This window comes from Lepisma saccharinum, chromosome 1 (genome assembly GCF_977018435.1).
Source record: "Lepisma saccharinum chromosome 1, izLepSacc3.1, whole genome shotgun sequence".
Lineage (NCBI taxonomy): Eukaryota > Metazoa > Arthropoda > Insecta > Zygentoma > Lepismatidae > Lepisma > Lepisma saccharinum.
Window position 1 is genome coordinate 199,866,591 of NC_139229.1, and position 21,344 is coordinate 199,887,934.

The 21,344-nt window shown below is 40.4% G+C and overlaps 1 protein-coding gene across 1 annotated transcript; it reads left to right on the plus strand.

Annotated features, from left to right (window-relative positions):
* The first annotated feature begins 13,499 nt into the window (after positions 1 to 13,499).
* LOC145988262 (uncharacterized) lies at positions 13,500 to 14,984 on the plus strand. Its single transcript, XM_083123131.1, has one exon. The coding sequence runs from the start codon at positions 13,500 to 13,502 to the stop codon at positions 14,982 to 14,984; it is 1,485 nt and encodes a 494-aa protein (XP_082979257.1).
* Positions 14,985 to 21,344: the final 6,360 nt, after the last annotated feature.

A 21,344-nucleotide genomic window follows, 5' to 3' on the forward strand; every position in this document is an offset into this window, starting at 1 on the left:
GTTTTGATGACTTTTCATTGGTTGAACCGGAGGCTGCGGAAGCCATTCAAAGAACTTAGAACTGATAGTTTGATTACTTTGGTTTTTAATTAAGTCTACTTTAAGCACAGATAGGCTAATTGCGACTTGACCTACAGTATAGAGTGCGATCCGAATCACCATGCAATGTCCCCCCACCGGTTATCGAACCCGGGAACCCTTGATTACAAGTGACGAGAGGCCACAAAGTAGTAGTGCTAAAATAAATGAAAAAGGATGAGTAAACTAATTTGCGCATTTCAGTCACAAAAAAGTATTAATTTTTAAGAAAAAAGTTCACTAAGAATATACTGTACAAGTGACCGCGTGCGTAAGTCTTTCTTGCATGTAAAACTTTTCATATTCGCATAGGTGGCCAGTAGCGGCCTCTGCCTATTCGCACATTCGCAGGTGCACACCCAAATAAATCTGTAATGCAAATCATTATTATTATATTTATTCATTGAACTCTATCTCCTTCGAAACATCAATTGTTCCCACGCCGCTCCACCAAGAGAGATGGTAGAGAAGCCTGCGATCAGTGACATCAACCTGCGTAGACCAGGCCGCGCTCGGGACTTGAACACAATGTTAGTTTCGCTCCCTATGACGCTGTTGCAGCAGTCGCGTAGAGGACGCTGATTGAGTCTTTTGGTTTGAGCGCCGTGTGAGGGGAGGTTGCATCATTTAGGAAAGCCGGGAACGCAGAGATCGGTGTGTTAGCCTCATTTTCAGTGAAAGGTGATCAAAACTTGGGTTGCCAATATATTAAGCATCATTATGTACGCAAGAACGGGTTTGAGTATTTCACAGGGGTGGTATAACACTTCTGGATGCGAGACTGAAGTGCACACCCATAGAGCCAGCCACGCGTTGGGGTTCAGCCTCTTCCCCTCTCAGCCTACCATCAAACTTACTAAACGACCCCACAACATGGCCCATTTTCAACTGGAATTTCCCAATTGACACATGCGTAAGTTGTACACTCCTGTGATAAAGTGGGATACACTTCAACAGTCCAACCTTATAAAATGTACCACTTTATGCGAACAGGACAGAATCGAGAGCCTTCTCTCTCTCTCTCTCTCTCTCTCTCTCTCTCTCTCTCTCTCTCTCTCTCTCTCTCTTTCCTCTTCTCCTTCTTCACTCTCCTCCTCCTCTTTAAGAGAGAGTGAGAGAGAGAGAAAAGGAGAGAGAGAGAAGGAGAGAGAAACCTCTTCATTTCCGTTTTTTCCCTTCTTTTCTTTTGCGGTATATTTATGATTTCATTTCTGAGGAAAGTATTTTGGGTATGCATATTTGTAGCCTATATGTTATCACTTATCAGTTAGTAAACTAAACTGTTACCTTGCGGTTCTAATTACCTTAGAAACAGTGGCGTGCCCAAGGGGGTTTGGTGGGCATCAGTGATTATTGAAATGGGTGATGCCGCCAAAACTAGGCGGTGATAATTAAGAATAAATTGCCATCACTTTAAAGCTAACGGAAATAGCACCCCCACCCCTCTCAGACCTAAAATTACCCTAGGAGGCACTTTACGCAGCCTTCGTTAATTGAAATTTAGCTCTTTTATGCACATCAGGTTTGGCAACACTGCCAGGATGGCCGTAGGAGGCAAGGAGAAATGCATTAGGCTTATGGGACCATTTTTTTTAAATTCGTTCTCTCGGGGATATGAAACATCCAATGACGTAGAAAAGTACATGGACGGAAAAAGGATATGTAGTAGGAAAAGTCGAAACTCTCGTTTGATTAGCCGTAACTTGAAGTTGAAGTTGATTCCCCATAAGGAATACATGGGATTCTGTAAATACTTATTAATCATATTTTTCAAACATCGTGTCTAGCTTACTAATCAACTTGAAAAATAGTTTCGACATGCATCATGGAGAGAAATTCATACTCTCTTGCATACTAAACCCTTTTTTAAACAGCAGTGCCCAAACCGACTATATTGACATAAATACACAACTGGTGCGTAATTGTCCCTCTTTGCCTTAAGTGCTTTAGTGTTGTAACTTGCTGCGTCTATATAATAATTCAGCACAACTGTACTTATTTCACATAATTATTACTAATGATTCGTTTTTACGGGATATCGCATTTCTTGACATATTTAGTAAAAATGGCCCTCCGTTTAATATTCGTGATTCATTACGAAATTCGCGGCAATTATTTTTACGTTTCAAGCAGATGGCAACACTGCAATGCTAAAATACATCTTTGAAAGACCGTTGGATGCGCTTCTGCTAATGAAACTATTTACTACCAATGTTTTTGATACATGCTGTATTTATCCTATCCATTTAAAGTAAAAAGTTGACTGAGAGTGAATGTTAGAGACAAGAATGAAGTACTTTGGGGGGATTTAGCAGAGAGTTCCTTACAAATTTGCCACCTGCCCACCTTATTGCAAATACAACTCCTCCTTACCCTTAAATATATCTCAGATAAAAGGGATGATTTATTCAGGCGCCTCCTTTCAAGATTCGATGAACATTCCTATCTTATGAGCCACATGTCGAACGCTTCATTTTTTGGGGGGGGGGGGATTCATGTAATTTTCCAATAGTTTGTTTTCTCTTCTGAAGGTCGTGGACGTCCTTGGTCTTCTGGGACACCTTCATTTGAAACTGATCGTATCAATTTCAAACTTAACTCTGATTCAAGCAGTGGCGGCTCGTGGTCTGACTTTATGGGTGTGCACTTCAGCATTGCGCCCAGAAGAAGTGTTTTATAACCCTCTCAAATACTCGCTCTTTTTATTTATTTATTTATTTTTTAATTATTTTTTTTTGCGTTCATAATGATGCTAAATGCTGCTATTGGTAACCCAAGTTATGAACACCTTTTACTGAAAAATAAGGCTATAGGAGAGTTTTATTTCATAAAAAAATATTAATTTTTACAAATTTGAAATACCGCGGCGAATTTTCTGTCGATCACGAAAAGAGCGATGCTATTGGATATACAGGGTGTTTCAGAGCGACCCTGACACTACCTTTTTCTCGAGAACGGCAGATGGTATCAAGTTGAAACAAAAAAATGCACCACTAAGTTGGGCCCAAATAATTCGTAGAAAGTATTTGTAACAGCCCGAAAGCCACCCTTTGTGGTTTTAGTGGGGGGCACATGCCCCGTTCGTGCGATTTTCAAATGGGAAGGGGATGTTTGGAATGCAGGTTCGGAAAGGTGGGGAAAAATACGATTGTCATATGAAACATTCGTCTGTACCAGCTACCGTTTTCCGTGTAGAAATGGTTTTACAAAGAAAGGAAGGTGAGCCAAATCGAGTATACCGAGCTTAACAATTAAGATAAGTGCAGCACCATAACAGTTTCGGAAAGTGCAGGACACAAGCTTTCCAACGATATGCCACATGATGAATGCGGGACTAAAAAAGGATGAAACCGCGTGACCCAAAAAAGGGGTCTAAAGTTAGGGAAGGACTCGAAAATTTCAAATGGCAAGGGGGGTGGAGTAATACCTCGTTTTAAAGGTCACCGAAAACGTGAAAAGGATGCGAACATGATTTTGTAATCCACTGACCGGTTTCAAAATGCCGACCAAAACAATTCCGACCCCTGAAGTTGGTGTTCCAAAGTGAGGAATTACGTACGTAAATAGCAAAACACAAACACTGGACAGAGTACATGAGATCCAGTACAAAGAATGCCAGCGGAACAGCTGTTTATTCGTGCCAAGGTTGTTAAATGGTTACTGTTTCGCTACCATTGTCAGACCATGCCACCCGTTACATGTAACGTCAGTGTACTGAACGTTCGGGTGAGAGGTTTGCGGTTTCGTAGTAGTACATGCCTCTGTGAGTGTACAACATGCAGTGAGTAGAACTTCAGGTCCATTGTGTACGAGTAGGAATAAGCATAAGCCCACGTGTTGGGTAGGCTGCAGTACACAACACAGCATGCTGGCCCTGTCGACAAATTACAAAGTATGCCAATTGCCGGTGCGTCCAGTTCCATTTGACTGCACGTACGCTGTTCCCACTGCCCGGTTCAACAAAGGCAATCGGAAAGTACCATTGGTCGAGGTTTGACGAGCTCTCATGCATAGTAGTCGGTTTCAGTATGCTTCCACTGATAACGCGAATACTCCCCTCCAATGTTGGTCTCATTCACCGTTGTCTTTTACAAGTCGTTGCATCGTCGAAGGCATTGTGTGGTACCTCAGGACGTTCTACAGTGCATTGCATTCCTGTACTTAATTCGGAGTGGCAAATTGTTGAATGTGAACTAATAATGCCGTTCACGATCGAAGAAGCATTTCATATGCTCATGGTGTTGGGTGAGTGCCAACGAAAGAGTTCTGCTGCTGCTCGTGTGTATGCTGCAAGGTATCCCGATCGGGAACATCGTACGCAGAAGGGGCAATTTTCAGCCTTCTAGCAGTCACAAACATGAACGCATTGCTCGGCCTGTTCGAGATGAGAGGTCTGCTGGCGTACTTGCAGCCTTCCATCTGAATCCTCACGTGAGTATCAGGCAAGTTGCTGGTGATTCTGGTGACAGCGCAAGTAGCCTACAGTCAGAAGGATTTTAAACGATCACAGATTTCATCCGTACCACGTGTCCTTGCATCAAGAGCTACAAGGAACTGATTTTCAAAGCAGGCTAGACTTTTGCATGTGGTCTCAAGCTCAAATGAATGCAAATGTTAGATTCTTTGATGAAATCTTGTGGTCTGACGAGGCTACATTTGAAAGTGATGGTCAGGTAAATCGGCACAACATGCATTACTGAGCCGCCGAAAACCCACGGTGGATGCAAGAGGTTGATCATCAACGTAGATGGTCTGTGAATGTGTGGTGTGGAATCATCGGCGGACGAATAATTGGACCTCATTTTTTTCAATAGAGGCTTACGGGTGTTGTGTACCTCACATTTCTTCAAGAACAATTGCCCAGTCTTCTCGAAGACGTCCCCTTACACATCAGAACACACATGTGGCTACAACAAGATGGCTGCCCAGCACATTTTGAGTTCACAGCGAGGAATCAGGTGAATGCAATGTTTCGTGGTCGCTGGGTAGGTAAAGGTGGGCCTGTGCCCTGGCCTCCTAGGTCACCAGACTTAACATGTTTAGATTATTACCTCTGGGGACTACTGAAAGAAATCGTTTACCAAAATCGCCCTACAACCTGGGACGACATAATAGAGCGCATAGTTGCTGCATGCAGGCAGATTAGTGAGGCAGAAGTTATTGCAGCACAGAATGATTTCAGTGTTCGTGTGCAGAAATGCATTGAGACCGAGGGAAGACATTTCGAACATCTACTGTAAGTTGGTAAATGTGCATCACACTGGGTGCTTTACCTATTCTTCTCGTTCATTGGTTTCTGATTACTCTTTTGTTTTTCTTATCATCATTTCAGTTAGGCCTATTTCTCTTGTCAAACAATGGTTTGGCAATCAATTGTGAGAAAATGACCTTTTTCGTTGGCGAAGCAACGAATTCCTTATTGTGCGTGACAGTAAACCATTCGTTGCCAGTCCTAAGCCTGGAGAAAGTGTGGAGGGCGGTCAAAGTTGCAGCTCCAACAAAGCTTACAGTAGTACGGTGTTTCAAGAGCGGACCCATTATCATAATTGTTTGTACAGGATCTCATGTACTCTGTCCAGTGTTTGTGTTTTGCTATTTACGTACGTAATTCCTCACTTTGGAACACCAACTTCAGGGGTCGGAATTGTTTTGGTCGCCATTTTGAAACCGGTCAGTGGATTACAAAATCATGTTCGCATCCTTTTCACGTTTTCGGTGACCTTTAAAACGAGGTATTACTCCACCCCCCTTGCCATTTGAAATTTTCGTGTTCTTCCCTAACTTTAGACCCCCTTTCTTGGGTCACGCGGTTTCATCCATTTTTAGTACCGCAGTCATCATGTGGCATATCGTTGGAAAGCTTGTGTCCTGCACTTTCAGAAACTGTTATGATGCTGCACTTATCTTAAATGTTAAGCTCGGTATACTCGATTTGGCTCACCTTCCTTTCTTTGCAAAAACATTTTCTACACGGGAAACGGTAGGTGGTACAGACAAATGTTTCATATGGCAATCGTATTTTTTCCCCGTCTTTCCGAATCTGCATTCCAAACATCCCCTTCCCATTTGAAAATCGCACGAACGGGACATGTGCCCCCCCCCCCCACTAAAACCACAAAGGGTGGCTTTCGGGCTGTTGCAAATACTTTCTACGAATTCTTTGGGCCCAACTTAGTGGTGCTTTTTTTTGTTGTTGTTTCAACTTGATACGAGAAACTGTTCTCGAGAAAAAGGTAGTGTCTGGGTCGCTCTGAAACACCCTGTATAGATAATTCAACATTCGATAACCTGAGAAAATCACTATAAACGTAGAAATGCAGATCTACAATATTCAATATTATTGTCAATCTGCAAGATATTTAGTAAAAACTTTCCCCTTCGCTCCACTGATAAATATGAACAAGAATAATTACATTTGCATACATGAAACAAGCAGGATCGGGCGACTTCCCAGGGCGACTCCTTGATTAGAGCCAAATCCTAAGCGTGAGTTTATTTTTTAGTCCACTTTATGCACAGAAAAGCAAACAGAGACAGACGATCTACAATTTAAAGAGGGGTCCGAACCACTATGTGCCTCCACCGGCTGCGTGGCTATTTGTTTTAAAAAGAGTTGAATTATTGTTGACAAGAATTAATTGAAGCTACTGCTGAATAACTTAATAAGTATATTGTAAAATCATCTAAGCTAGGAGATTATTGTTGTTTTGATGTTATTATGAAGGCATAAAATAAACACATACCTACAATACACGTGTTTTTTTTAACAGCATAATAGTATTTTTAAAATAAGGCAATTACTCTATGTCATTAAAACCGTAAATATATAACATGGTTATGATTTATATTGGAGGAATGTGGAAAGTAGAGGGAGCTAAAATTACATCTCGCCCGGGTGAAAATTTTATCTTGAGCCACTCCTGCAATCAAGGTAGCCGATCCAACGACCATATGCACAAAATCAGTTGTAATCTATCTAGCAGTTGTTTACTTCTAATGACCGACTGACCAAACCAACAAACTCAAGCGAAATCAAGAGAATAAATAAAAAAATATTAAAGAAAATGACAGTACTCACTCAGTCAACACTACCCTTCTTCATACTTCATAATTTGTCTTTCCCTTCCGCATTATCTGTCTTATTACTGCAGTCACTGGTGCGATTTGTACGAGTAGCTAACTTCCCTCCAAATATTCAACAACGTTAAATATTACGTATCTGCTTTCGCTATGTACAGTTTCCCCTTTCATCATGCTCACTTTACAATGAAAGAGGAACGAGCTTTTGATAGCGTTACAATATTGCCACACAATGGAAAGAGCTGACTGATCCAGGCCGCCCCCCTTCCTCCCTGACTGAGCGGGTGGATAATTCTACTATCCACAGGGACAGTTTATTTTGGGCAAGCAAAGGCAATGCAAGGCATTGTTTAAAGCACCCGTTACGCTTTCAGTTGTCCTCCCCTCCCTCCTGTCTTCTTCCTTGTCCTTGTCATGCTCGGAACAGTGTGGGCTAAGATACCATAGAAATTCCCTTTTCCAAAAAAAATTCCTCGATTTACAACGATGTATGGGTTGCCTCTACACCGCAACACGATCTCAAATGGAACGGAATTGCAACACTGCTGTATCGTGAACACAACGCTAGCAGTGTACGTGAAGCCCATAATACCGCGATCTAGAAGAGTGAATCTCTTCTCTTTTCTTGCGTTCTGCAAACAGCGGCAAACGAGCACCAGGCGACTTGTGTTCCGAGCGAACGTATCTCAGCGGCAGGCGCTGGTAATGCGAACCCGATGGGGCGATTGGGCTTCGGAACGTTTGATGTTTTGAAGGAGATAGTGTTCAGTGATTAAGTTTAATAAAAAATAAGTGCATTGCAGATTTATTTGGGTGTGCACGTGCGAATGTACGAATAGGCAGAAGACGCTACTGGATTCAAGTAATAGTAGGTCATATCTTTGAAAGTTCTCTCTACACACTGTTTGTTCTATTTCTTCAAAATATAATCTCGTTTCACCAATTTTACGTCTCAAGATAATGAAAATCTAGTGGGTTACGAGACGCTAACTATGTATAATCATTTGGGACGACCCTGTGTCCAGGTAAACAATATGGAAATTACATTGTAATCTACCTGTTCAACAGTAGTCTAACAGATTTATTCTGTATTAACCAACCTCGATGCAAGTAACAGTTCATATCCAATCAAACGAGGCCCTGGTTTTAACTTTAGCAAATTTTCGTCACGTTACTCAAAGCATCGTAGAGACAGGTAAATACACGAACCGCGGTAGATGGTTGATTCAACATGTTTGCAATTGTGCAACTGAGTAGCGGACCAAATTGCAACAACGCTGGGCGTTGCAGTTCAACGAACGGTCGGTCACTTACCACGCTACGAGAAGGGAAATGCACTTTATGCAGTTGCCACGATGTTTTTTTCATGCATCAGGATGACGCGTACGACCAGTGCACCGGATAAGCCTAACGCCTGCAGCATGAAAAGTTGAAGGTGGAGAAATGTACTGGACTCTTGATCAAGTCCAAAGATAGAACGGTGTGGAGGTTGAAGAAGGTTTTGAAAGGGGAAAGAAAGAAGGGCAGACAAACAGGTGTATATGGTTTGCTAGAATACTGTTCGCAGCTATGACACAGAATGTTTTCCTCCTTGCACGAAAGATAAAAAGAGTTGATAGAGCAGTGTTGCTAACCTCTTAGTGCGTGAAAGTAGTACTCATGTCATATGGATATACGTGGAAATATAATATGCAGATTTTTCTACATAATAAAAACAGACTCAAATAAAACGCACAATTGCAAGGGTTTGTTTGTGTTAGGTTCAATTTGTAGTCAGTTAAACTGATCTGTACTGGAACTTCAACAATGTACATTCACCAGGAAAGGAACCCAGGACACTTTGATCATAAGATAATAGCATTTTCCTCAGTGAAATAGAAGTTGCTCGACGTTTATTTGTATTAACAATGTTTACAGAAAGAAAAAATAAGCTTGAGAATTAATTTTCTTCAGGACAAACATTGTAAATATTTAACCTACAATACCCTCCCTTTGTGTCATCAGTTAAACAATTAACGTTATTGCCTTATAAGTAACTAGTTCCGGATTCGACATATTTAAGTGTTCAGTAAATATAGTCGAGAACTCCCGATTAATGAATTTGTGCTAGACTGTTTCATTAATTTACTATCCGGAAAGGGGGCGCTCGAACGGTAGCCGGACAATTGCGATGACATTTTAAATCTTCTTTCAAGTTGAAGGGTGACTTACCACCCCGTACAATACCTCTTACAAGCGAATTATGTGAAATATTGATATTTCCGGCTGCGAATTTTGTTCAGTCAAGTTTTTGAACATGGCCTAGAGCCAACAGACACCTTTTGAAGTTACCCGTTTCCTCATATGTGCGAATACACTTTCCAACTCTCTCGTCGATTTTAATGCTACGCTTCTTCCTTTTCTGACCTTCTAAATTAAGTTCCATCCACATGTACTTGATGTTGGTGTCTTCTGCTTGGCTCTTGAGGCAGGCCAGAACGTCATGACTTTTTGGATGCGGTCTTCCAAGCCACCTATTTATTTTGTTGCTTCAATCTTCTGCAGCATTATTAGATCTGTGGCGCCTTTGGTCAAGTTAGGTTAGGTTAGGTCCTGAGCTTCGCAATTGTCCTACCATTTATTTGTAAAATGACCTTCACCACCAAAATTGTCCGTGATTTTGGCTTCGTCGCAATTGTCCGCCATCGCAATTGTCCTACATTCGCTCGAACATTTCTTGTTCGTTGTAATATAATGCTATCTAACCTAGTCATCTATTTTCCAACTAAATCCGTCAGTGTATGTAGTGGCGTATTGAAAGTATAATTATTTGGTAGCATAAACTCCAAAATATACGGAACATCAGCCTTGCATTTGCACATTTAAATCGTACCGGCCCGTACAGTTGGCAACGCTGTTACAGAGTGACTTGGCAAGCGTTGGCCTGCCTGGCGATGTAATTAAAGTATTCCAGAACATATTCTGGAAATGGGAAGAGAGACCTACGGTACAAAAAGCTAGAATTTCCGTTCAATCGTATGCTAAGCTCAGCATATGCAAGAACGTAAGCACCGTATCCCAGTTTCCTATACGAATCTAATATTGAAGTTCAATTGTTCCAAACTTTCTGCTTCAGTAGAGCTATTTGTAAACATCTGTAAGCTTAAACTTGCCTGGGTGGGTTTAAAGGGGCGGGGTGGAATGGAGGTATACCATACTCAGTGGCGGATCAAGATTAAATATTTGGTCCGCCCCAAAATAATATGGTCCCCTAAGAAAACCAATGGCATGAAGCTGCAAATTGAGACTGGTTTGATCTGCGAAACAAAATTAGGAGGAACGATTTTCATCAGCAAAATTTGGTTCCCCTTCGAAAGAAGTCGAAAGATCTTAGAAGGGGGGACGAATATCACACCGTGAAATATGGCCTCCCCTGGAAAACAGAAATAAGCATTTACCAGATGGGGAGAACAAATTTAACCAGCGAAATAAGGTCATCCTTGGAAAAATAATCTGGGAAAGAATAAAAGAACAGACGTTGGAACGAATATCATTCAGACCGTGAAATATGGTCCCTCACCCCCCCACCCCTGCGAAACAATTTCGAAAGAGATTAGCATGGGGAACAAATATCACCTTGTGGAATGTGGCCCCAATAGAAAATAAAGTCGAAAAATCTTAGAAGGGGGACGAATGTTGTTGCAATATTAAAACGTACACCCAATCCAAACACCACTATTCCAATCGTGGAGGACACGTGTCCTCATAAAGCTGCTAATTCAAGCACTAATGGTATATTCTTGAAAATGTCATTTCCATATCAACATGAATTGAATATATCCGTGTATACCTCTGTGAATACCACTGGAGTGAAAGCCAATAATATGAAGGAAAGCTCGGTGTTTTATGTTAAGATGAGAAGGATCAAGAAGACATTTGAAATTACGAAGTCAAGGCCTTTTATTTGTGTGGAAGAGGCTTCTGCTACGTGATTGATTGACATCAGAAGATAAGTTTGGTATTTTTCGGTGACTCTCAGGCCATTTCCTGGAATTCGGAAAGAAACTAGATAGTTTGAACGTGAACATGTAGGACCCTACATTAATTACCGTAGTACTTGTAAGTGGTAAATTTGTTTGCTCCTATTTCAACATTTGAACACCATGGATATCAGAGCCGACGCAGAGACGAGAAATGTCTCTTCTCGTGAGCAACACTGCGTGACTTTCGTTCCCTTTGAAAGATCTATCGACTTTATTCCCCAGAAGGTCTCCCCGATGGCGTAGTGGTAACGTCTTCACCTTATAATCAAGGGGCCCCGGTTTCGATACCCGGTGGAGGCACATTGAACAGTGGTTCGGATCCCACATTAAACTGTAGGTCCAGTCCCTATCTGTGCATAAAGTGGACTCAAAATAAACTGTTTAATTACATTTCACAGAGGACTTTATTTCCAAAGGGACCATATTTCACGGTGTGATATTCGTTCCTCCTTCTAAGATCTTTCGACTTCTTTCGTAGGGGTACCAAATATTACTGGTGAAAATCGTTCCCCTTAATTTTGTTTCGCAGGTCAGATCAGTTTCAATTTGCAGCTTAATGCCAATGGTTTTCTTAGGGGACAGTATTTTTTTGGAGCGGACCAAATATTTGTTCCCCCTTGCAGTAAGATTTGGTCCGGGGGGACCATATTTGCTGGTTTATTCGGTCCGGCCGGACCATTTTCTGGGGAGACCATATAAACCACGACACCTGGCGAGGTGGATTTTTGGTGCCCCTCTATCTTACACCCTGGCCCCCTTATTTTCCACTTCCAATAAAAATCTTGACCATGTTACATATTTACAGTTACAAATAAGACAAATAATAACCTTATTTTTAAAACTTTAAGTAGAAATACGTTTATTGTAGGTATGCATTTATCAAAAATATACAGTAGAGCGTCGATTATCCGAACGTCGGTCAACCGAACGACCGCTTAACCGAACTGTGTACTCGCTCACTTTCAGATATCTATAATGAAAAAAGTACGTGACTTAGCTGCTCGTAAGCGTGTAGGCTTGCTTAGACAGGCCAAAATAAAGGATTTTTTTAAACGTTAATTTTGTGTACTGTGTGCATTGTTCATGCAAAATGCGTATGTAATATGTACATATTTTTGTTTAATAAACTGTACCACATACTATATATTCCTACTAAAGTTGCCTTTGTACGTTACTTTGTAATACATACTTAAAGAGATGCCTGTTTTTATGAATAAATTTACTGTACAGTACTTCTTTTTGGCAAATAAACATGTACAGTTCGATTATCCGAACAAACCAGTTTTCCGAACACCCATGTCCCCCAATTACTTCGGATAATCGACGCTCTACTGTACATAATAATGTAATCTCTTATAGCTTAAATTACTACTGTAGGCTACATGATTTTGTAATGTAGGTTATGTGTTATGGAATGGTAGCAATGATGACAAATCTTAGATTGTGTTTGGGATAGATTAGTGTATGTATTATTATTTGTGTTATCAATGTGTGAAAATTTGTGTATCTTAAGTATTCATTATACTTGTCGCCACTAGGTGGCAGGACAGTGCAGACTCTGCTTCGGAGACTGTGCAGGGCGTGGTATCGGGAAATACCCGCACTGTACGAGAGAACAGCGAGAGACGTTTCTACACGGTGGTCGACTCCATTCCAATGTAGTCCAGTGTCAGTGTACATTAAATAGTGTATATAATCAGTCCAGTGTTTAAACAAGAAACGCAACATTTTATGGTCATCTCCGGGCAGGATTAGTTTACCAAGTGAACAATCTCTGTGAGATATGACGTGTTACGCATCAGAAGAAACGTCTCAACTCGCCCGCCATGGAAAGAACGAGTGTTTTTGCGCGGTATCGAAGTGACTTTATATGCAGTGTTCCAGTTACAGATGTGTACTGACATTCGTACTTACGTCAATATATGGTTGCATGTTATGTGCTCAATCGTAGAACTTTCTGTGTCACAGTACTTATTACGTGTAATTTTCGATCACAACCGTTAAGCGTATGGTTTGAACAGACATTCCGTATCGTTATCGTGCGTACGTCGAATGTTTTGTTAGAAGACCGAGTTAACACGGTAGTATTCAGTGGACAATAAGTTATCTGTTACGATAACTCAACACGGGACTGAGTATCATAAATTTGGACAGTTTCGATCATCCACTACAGTATCCTGCTGTCGGCTGAAGTGACGTCATCGCCAACACCCAGGGAAGCTTCAGATCAAGGTCAGTAGTAAGCTAGGCTCGCACCATATTTTGTTTACTCTTTCCTCACGTACTGTTTCCTACATATATTGCCCTCTTTCCTTCGCGATGGATGAAGAAGAGAAAAGAGTGTTGATACGTAAGAGAGCTGGATTTAGGGGCCAGTTAACACGAACACAAGCATTTGTCAATGCCTTTGAAGATACGGGGGAAGTTCAAAAAGTAAGGGTCCGTTTACAGAATTTAACACCTTTGTGGGAAAAATATGATGAAGTTCAAACACGTTTAGAAGTAGAAGATATAAACGAAAATCATGAACCTCACAGGGAGGATTTTGAAGAAGTTTACTACAAGGTACGGGGTAAAATGGAATCCATTATAGAGAAACATAAACAAGCACAAGCTGCACCTACAGATGGATCGGATGTTGTAAACAATGCTTCATCATTAGGCACCAAGCACATCAAATTACCCACGGTATCTTTACCCATGTTTCACGGTAATTATCAGGATTGGTTAGCATATTCAGATGCATTTCAGGCTATGGTTCACACAAATGACAATATTCCTAAAATACAGAAATTCCACTACTTGCGTTCATCATTGGAATCTGAAGCAAGAACACTTATAGATACTTTGCCCATGACCGATTCAAATTACGATATTGCATGGCAATTGTTGAAAGATAGGTATGAGAATAAACGACTGATAGCAGCAAGTCACGTCAATAACATCTTGCATGTGAACGCAATTAACAAGGAAAATGCCACAGAATTACGTCAGTTCATTAATGACGTCACCAGTAACTTAAATTCTCTTCGAGCCCTTGAATTACAAACACCGTTAGAAGATGTTATTTTGATACATCATTTTTTGGCTCAACTAGATTCTCACACAAGAAGGAAATGGGAATTAAGCCATACCGATCAGTCGTTCTCTACACTAAAGGAACTGTTCACCTTTCTAGAACAAAAATGTCAAGCTTTGGAATCAATGAAGTCTGTTCACGTAAACAAAAATGTCAATGAAACCAAGGTTAGCCCTAAACAGAAAAACATCCGTCAGTCAAATTTTTACCTGACAACTACAAATACAAAATGCTATTTCTGTAAATTAGCACATTCCTTATATTCATGCAAGTCTTTTGCAGGCGCCAGTCTGAAGCAGAAACAAGAGTGTGTGCGCAAGAACAAACTTTGTTATAATTGTCTCAGATCGAATCATAATTTTAGGAACTGTACTTCAGGGAAGTGTAGACGCTGTGGATTGAAACACAATTCACTGTTGCATCCAGACGAAGGCGGTAAACGAGGAGGTCCTCTAAGGCAAGACCAACCAAGGAATGACTCACGAGACACGAGGAACGAAGTGGCAAGGACAACTTCAGTACAATCTTCATACTGCACATTTAAGAGTAAACCAAGATCACACGTTCTGCTATCAACAGCTTTAGTAGAAGTCATCGATTCTAGGGGACAGCCACATACATGTAGAGCTCTCCTGGACAGTGGGTCTCAGTCAAACTTCATCAAGGAAGATCTTGTTCAGAGACTACAGTTACGAAAGCAGAAAAATCATATTCCAATCAGATGAATCAATAATGTTTCATCGGAAGCCAAGCACAGTGTATACATTCAGCTGCGCTCAAGAGTGTCAGACTTCCAGACTTCACTTACTTGTCTGATACTCCCACGCATCACAGGGAACGTACCTTCTCAAGTTATTCATCATGAACATTGGAACCTACCAACCGACATTGAGTTAGCAGATCCAGATTTCCACAAACCAGAAGGGATAGATCTACTAATTGGATCGGAACTTTACTTGCACTTACTTCTTCCTGAAAGACAAACGAGATATGAAAACTATCCAGTTCTTCAAAATACTGAATTAGGTTGGATTTTAGCTGGTCGGATGGAACAGCCTGTAGAACCTAGTACACCCACAGTAGCATGTTTTGTACGCATGGAGGATAATTTGGATTCTCAATTACGGCGTTTTTTCGAGTTGGAGGAAATGTACTCGAAACCAAAAACAGCTGAAGAAGTAGCTTGTGAAAATCACTTCAATCAACACACCACCAGAGATGAAACAGGGCGTTTCATTGTTCGTCTCCCATTTCGATCAGATCATACAGAGCTAGGACATTCATACAACCAGGCATTATTCAGATTACATCAGTTAGAGAAGAGGTTTCAACTTCAACCATAGTTGAAAGAGGAGTATAGCAGAATACTCGAGGAGTATGAAATGTTGGGACACATGAAGCCAGTACAACCAGATCCAAATGAAGCTGATGACGTGTCATACTATTTACCACATCATCCTGTATTCAACCCTAGCAGCAGCAGCACGAAGACCAGAATTGTTTTTGATGCATCAGCAAAAACAACAAATGGAGTCTCATTAAACGATATACTGATGGTCGGTCCAACTACACATGACGATCTTCAGTCTATAGCTCTTCGCTTCAGAACGCACAAGGTTGTATTTACGGCAGATGCCGAGAAGATGTTCAGACAAATTCTGATTCATCCAGATGACACTAAGTTTCAACGCATACTTTGGAGAAAATCTACAGATATGCCAGTACAAACGTTCGATCTCACAAGAGTCACATTTGGTTTGGCATCATCACCATTTTTGGCGACCAAAACATTGCAGCAGTTAGCTGAAGAGGAAGCAACCAAGTTTCCGAATGCATCCAAGGTTTTACAACGAGATGTTTACGTTGATGACCTCCTCACTGGAGCCAACAGTATTGAAGAAGCTAGACAATTGCAAGGAGAACTAATCAATTTACTGAATTCAGCAGGATTCACTTTGAAGAAATGGTGTTCTAATCATCCAGAACTTCTTGAAGCAGTACCAGCTACTCATAGAGAAATGCAACTACCATTTCAGTTTGACAAGGGAGCAAGCGTTACGGCTTTAGGCCTCACGTGGGATCCAGTCACCGATAAATTGCAATCAAATAACAAGGAGATAGTGTCATGTTTTGAAGACAACATCACTAAACGACAAGTAGCTTCTATTGTCGCATCAATCTTTGATCCTTTGGGACTATATTCCTTTCCCGGATTCTCTGGAGTAAGAAAACGCGAACGCGTTCTGTGCGCATGTTGAAGGGTGTGCGCCTCGTCCAATGAACGCGCGGAGGGGAGGGGCATCCTCGGGAGGGGGCTCATTCGCGGTCCAGTAGTTCCGTAGTAAACATGTCAGCTCGCAAGTCTAGGGGAACTCTAGGAAGCACCTCATAGTGTTGAATTGAGTTCGAGACCAACTTGTTTGAAAAGTTTAAAACACATGGCTTTGTTTTTTTTTACAAATGTTTAAAACAAAGTGTTTGAAACATGTTTTTCAGACTTGTTTAAAACACATTTTGATACATGATTTTTCATAGTTTGTGGTTATTTGCATGTTTTTTTTTTTAAAATGTATGTTTAAATTTGTTTTAGTTCTTTTCAGTTCTTCGTAGCATCAAAAGACAAATAAACGTGCAATATTATTTTTTATTTGTGTAAAACAATACACTGGCCATTGTTAAGAATAAAAGAAGAAATTGGCAGCAGAAAGCGTTTTGCTTTACGGCCGTTATACAGCGCAGCACTTCGTTGCTTTCATCCCGCGCCCTTCCCCACCCAGTCTGGCCCCGCCCACAAGCTTTCCCCTCTGCGCGTCGCTACTCCAGAGAATCCGGAAAAGCAGTATAGTGAGTCCAATAGTAATTTCTTACAAGATATTTCTACAACAATTATGGTTCCATAACATGGAATGGGACGATAAGTTACCAGATAAACTCAACATGGAGTGGAAACGTTTGTTTCAACAGTTACCAAACATTAATCAGATACAAGTTAACAGATTTGTGCTAGTTCAAGGAAAAGTGGTTGACATTCAACTCCACGGATTTTCAGATGCATCGCAAGTTGCATATGGCTGTTGTTTGTATCTTAGATCAACAAATGAAAATGGTGAAACCACTGTACATTTACTTTGTTCACGTTCGCGTGTGGCACCTATAAGAAGGATCACTCTTCCTCGTCTTGAATTATGCGCTGCTTTGTTGCTGGCGAAACTAACACACAAGGTGTTACAACTACTACAATTGGAAGTCAGTAGAATCAATCTATGGACCGATTCGAAGATCGTACTGGCGTGGCTTGCATCACCTGCAAGACGATGGAAAACCTTTGTAGCGAATAGAGTTTCACAAATTCAAGAATGTTCTAAGCCTCAGTACTGGAAACATGTAGTGTCAGCACAGAACCCCGCAGATTTAATCAGCAGAGGGACAAATGTAGACTCTCTACACACCTCTCAAATGTGGTTTCATGGCCCTGATTGGCTATCACTTCCAACAACAGCATGACCTTCGAGTCCAACATCGTCAAGGGATGATGACTTCGAACTCGACGAACTTGAAGAACAAAGAACAACTACAGTAAGTCTAGTCACAAATGCACCAACAATAGAATTTATCAGCAGATTTTCGTCGTTATTGAAACTTCAAAGAGAGATTGCATATTGTTTGAGATTTCTACAGAATTCAAGGAACAAACAAGCGAAACACATAGGATCATTGTCAGCAAGTGACTTAAGATCATCGTTGCATACTTGCATTAGAAGCGTGCAGCACGAAGTTTATGGCAAGGAAATACGAGAATTGTCTTCTAACAGTCAGGTGTCAAAGGATAGTCAACTTTCAGACTTGCATCCTTTCCTAGATGACAAACAAGTACTCAGAGTTGGAGGAAGACTTAGGCACTCACAGCTACCATATGATAGCAAACATGAAGTAATATTGCCACCGAAGCATCGTTTAACTGAATTGATCATTCTTTCAGAACACCACAGGCTATTACATGCAGGACCGCAACTCCTTATATCTTCATTACGACAGGAGTACTGGATACCAAGAGCCAGACAAGTGGTCAGAGCTATTCTGCATAAGTGCCTCATTTGTTTCAAATTAAGAGCATCTATTTCCAACCAACTCATGGGACAATTACCACCATCCAGAATACAGTCCACTAGACCATTTCTAAACACTGGAGTTGATTACGCTGGACCAATTACACTGATGAACAAATTCAAACTTTTTTTTGCTCCTTTGAACGAAAATGGGTGATTATTTATAATTCGACCCTGCTGAATCCAAATTTGAAAGTAGAAATGCTGCATCACCTATTGTTTTCCCTGGATTTTCATTTTTTGTTTTTAATAAAAATTTAATTCCCTTTGTAATAATACTTCGAAATTTGAAATTATTTTTGTTTGTTTGCTCATGAAATAAGATTTAAATATTGAAGTGAATAACTATGAAATATAAAAAAATTAAAAATATATATATAGGACCGATTTTGACCGTTCAATGAAGAAATTTCATGCAAAAAAAGGGAAAAAACACACTTTTACTCACATTTTCAAAATTTCTTTCTTGAACTCTGCCGTTTGTAACTGCCACCAGAAACCTCTTCCTTGAGGTTCCAACAGTAGTCTGCTAACATGTTCTGTACCAATTTTTCTGCATATTGTTTCTCCATGACAGAAATATCCTGCTGAAATCTCTTGCCGCATTCGTCACTAACCGCGCCCAAGTTAGGGGGGAAAAGTCCAAATGCGAATGTAAAAGTGAATTTTTAAGGACATATTGCACTCCATGCGCTGATAACACTTCAACAAGTTCCTTGCAGTTGTCAGCTTTCACATTTCCAAAAAAATTACGGCATACTTGTCTGAAAGCTAACCATGCGCATTTCTCTTTTTTCTGTTAGCAATTCCACAAAGTTGTCATCATGAAGGATCTCACGGACTTGCGCCCCAATAAATATGCCTTCTTTTAACTTACTATCACTGAGTTTAGGAAATGTTTTTCTCAAGTACCCAAAACCCTCACCGTGTTTATCCAAAGCCTTAACAAAAGTTTTCATCAGCCCTAACTTTATATGCAACGGTGGTAACAAAATATTCTCTTTCTCAAGTAGAGGGTGATTTTTAACACTCTTCTCTCCAGGAATTAAGTTTTTTCGTATGGGCCAATCCACAATGTTGTAATGTTTATCTTTTGCCCGGCTGTCCCATTTGCAAAGAAAGCAACAAACTTTTTTAAACCCAGACTGCATGCCTAACAGTATACCAATCATTTTGAGGTCTCCTCATATCTGCCAACCATATTTTTCATAATTTATCACTTTTAATATTGTATCCATATTTTCATACGTTTCCTTCATGGTGGAAGAATAGGCAAGGGGTACTGATGGGTATATATTCCCATTATGCAACAATACTACTTTTAAACTATTCTTAGATGAATCTAAAAATAGTATCCACTCGTTTGGGTTGCGACTCCTTCCAAGTTCTTGCAGAAGGCCTTCTACATCATTGCGGTAAGTTAACTCATTAATAACAGAAAAAATGTGTCAGTGATTGTTGGCGTTTCCGATATGACACCTTAACACCATCTTGTAATAAATTCCACCCTCGGAGACGAGAACCTAATAATTCCGCTTGAACTATAGAAAGGTTGAGATCTCCGACTATAGATCATTTAGTTCGGATTGAGGAATAAAGTGAGGTATATTTGGATCAGGAAAATTTGGTGTTTGAATATGAGGGTCCAGGTTCGTCATCTGGAGAAGCACTGCTTGGTTCTGTTTCATCCACTGTCCATTTATTAGCAGGCTTAGGAATTGGTATAAAATCATGACTCGTAGGTTTCTTGGCTGAAGGAACATCAGGATAAAATATAGAATGTTTTGATTTAGAACTATATCCCACTATGTTTGTTAAACAAAAGTAACAATTCGTAGTATGATCTTTCTGTTCTGTCCATATTACAGGGTTTCCGAAGGGCATTGATTTGTGAGTGCCATTAAGCCAACCACGTAAAGTTCGCGAACAATTACAACAAATTTTACCTGGTGCCCAGCTTTTTCCCTCGTCTACTTTACTTCCAAAATACAACTCATATGCTTTTTTCACTATAGGAGTGATAGTATTTCTCTGTGACTTCGGAGTAAATTCCCCGCAAACATAACAAAACAGTTTGAGTTATTCACACATTTGCGTGACATGGCGAATTCATTAATTGAGTTATAATACAATTTCTTTAAATAAAAACAATCATGAATGCTCTTATGTTTTGTTAAAATACAACTTACATTTCACTTCACTACAACTTACATTCACAATTTCACAAACATACACAAACATAAAATATGGCTACTCGCGAAGGCTACTCGCGAAGTTATTGGAAAGGAAGTTAAGACTCGACTAACCCACAAAAGAACAAATTTTAACAGAGAAACAGGAAATTACTCTACTGCCAGATGTTTCCTCCACGAAATATTAAGTGGCAATCATAAACACACAAGGTCGCTAAAAGGTTCTTATCCATTTGCTAGGAACCAAGCGTTAAGCTGGATGCAGAGCAGGGTGCGGAGACCTGAAACCATAAAACTATAAAATGTGGGTGTTCTGCAAAAAAATTAGGTGGTACAGGAAAACGGATACGATATTCGTTATCAGCACATCTGAATACATAAAGATCACCTAGTTTTGTTTAAAGGAGTATTTCATTGTTTATCAGTGTTATCATAAAGCCGTCAATCACCAGAAGTAAATCAAGGCTGAAAGCATATGTAGCAGTATTTGTATGCTTTGCCACAAAGGCCATACACCTAGAATTGGTCGGAGATCTCAGCACCAAGTCATTCATTGCTGCTTTGCGAAGATTTACGGCACGCAGAGGAAAATGTTTGAACTTGTACAGCGACAACGGAAGAAATTTCGTCGGTGCCAATCGTGAATTACAAGACTTGAAGAATTTATTCCAATCATCAGACTTCAGCAAGTCTTTAGAAGACCAAGCAGCTCAGGAAGGATTCAAATGGCATTTTCTACCACCCAATAGCCCAATAATGGCTGGACTTTGTGAAGCTGGAGTGAAGT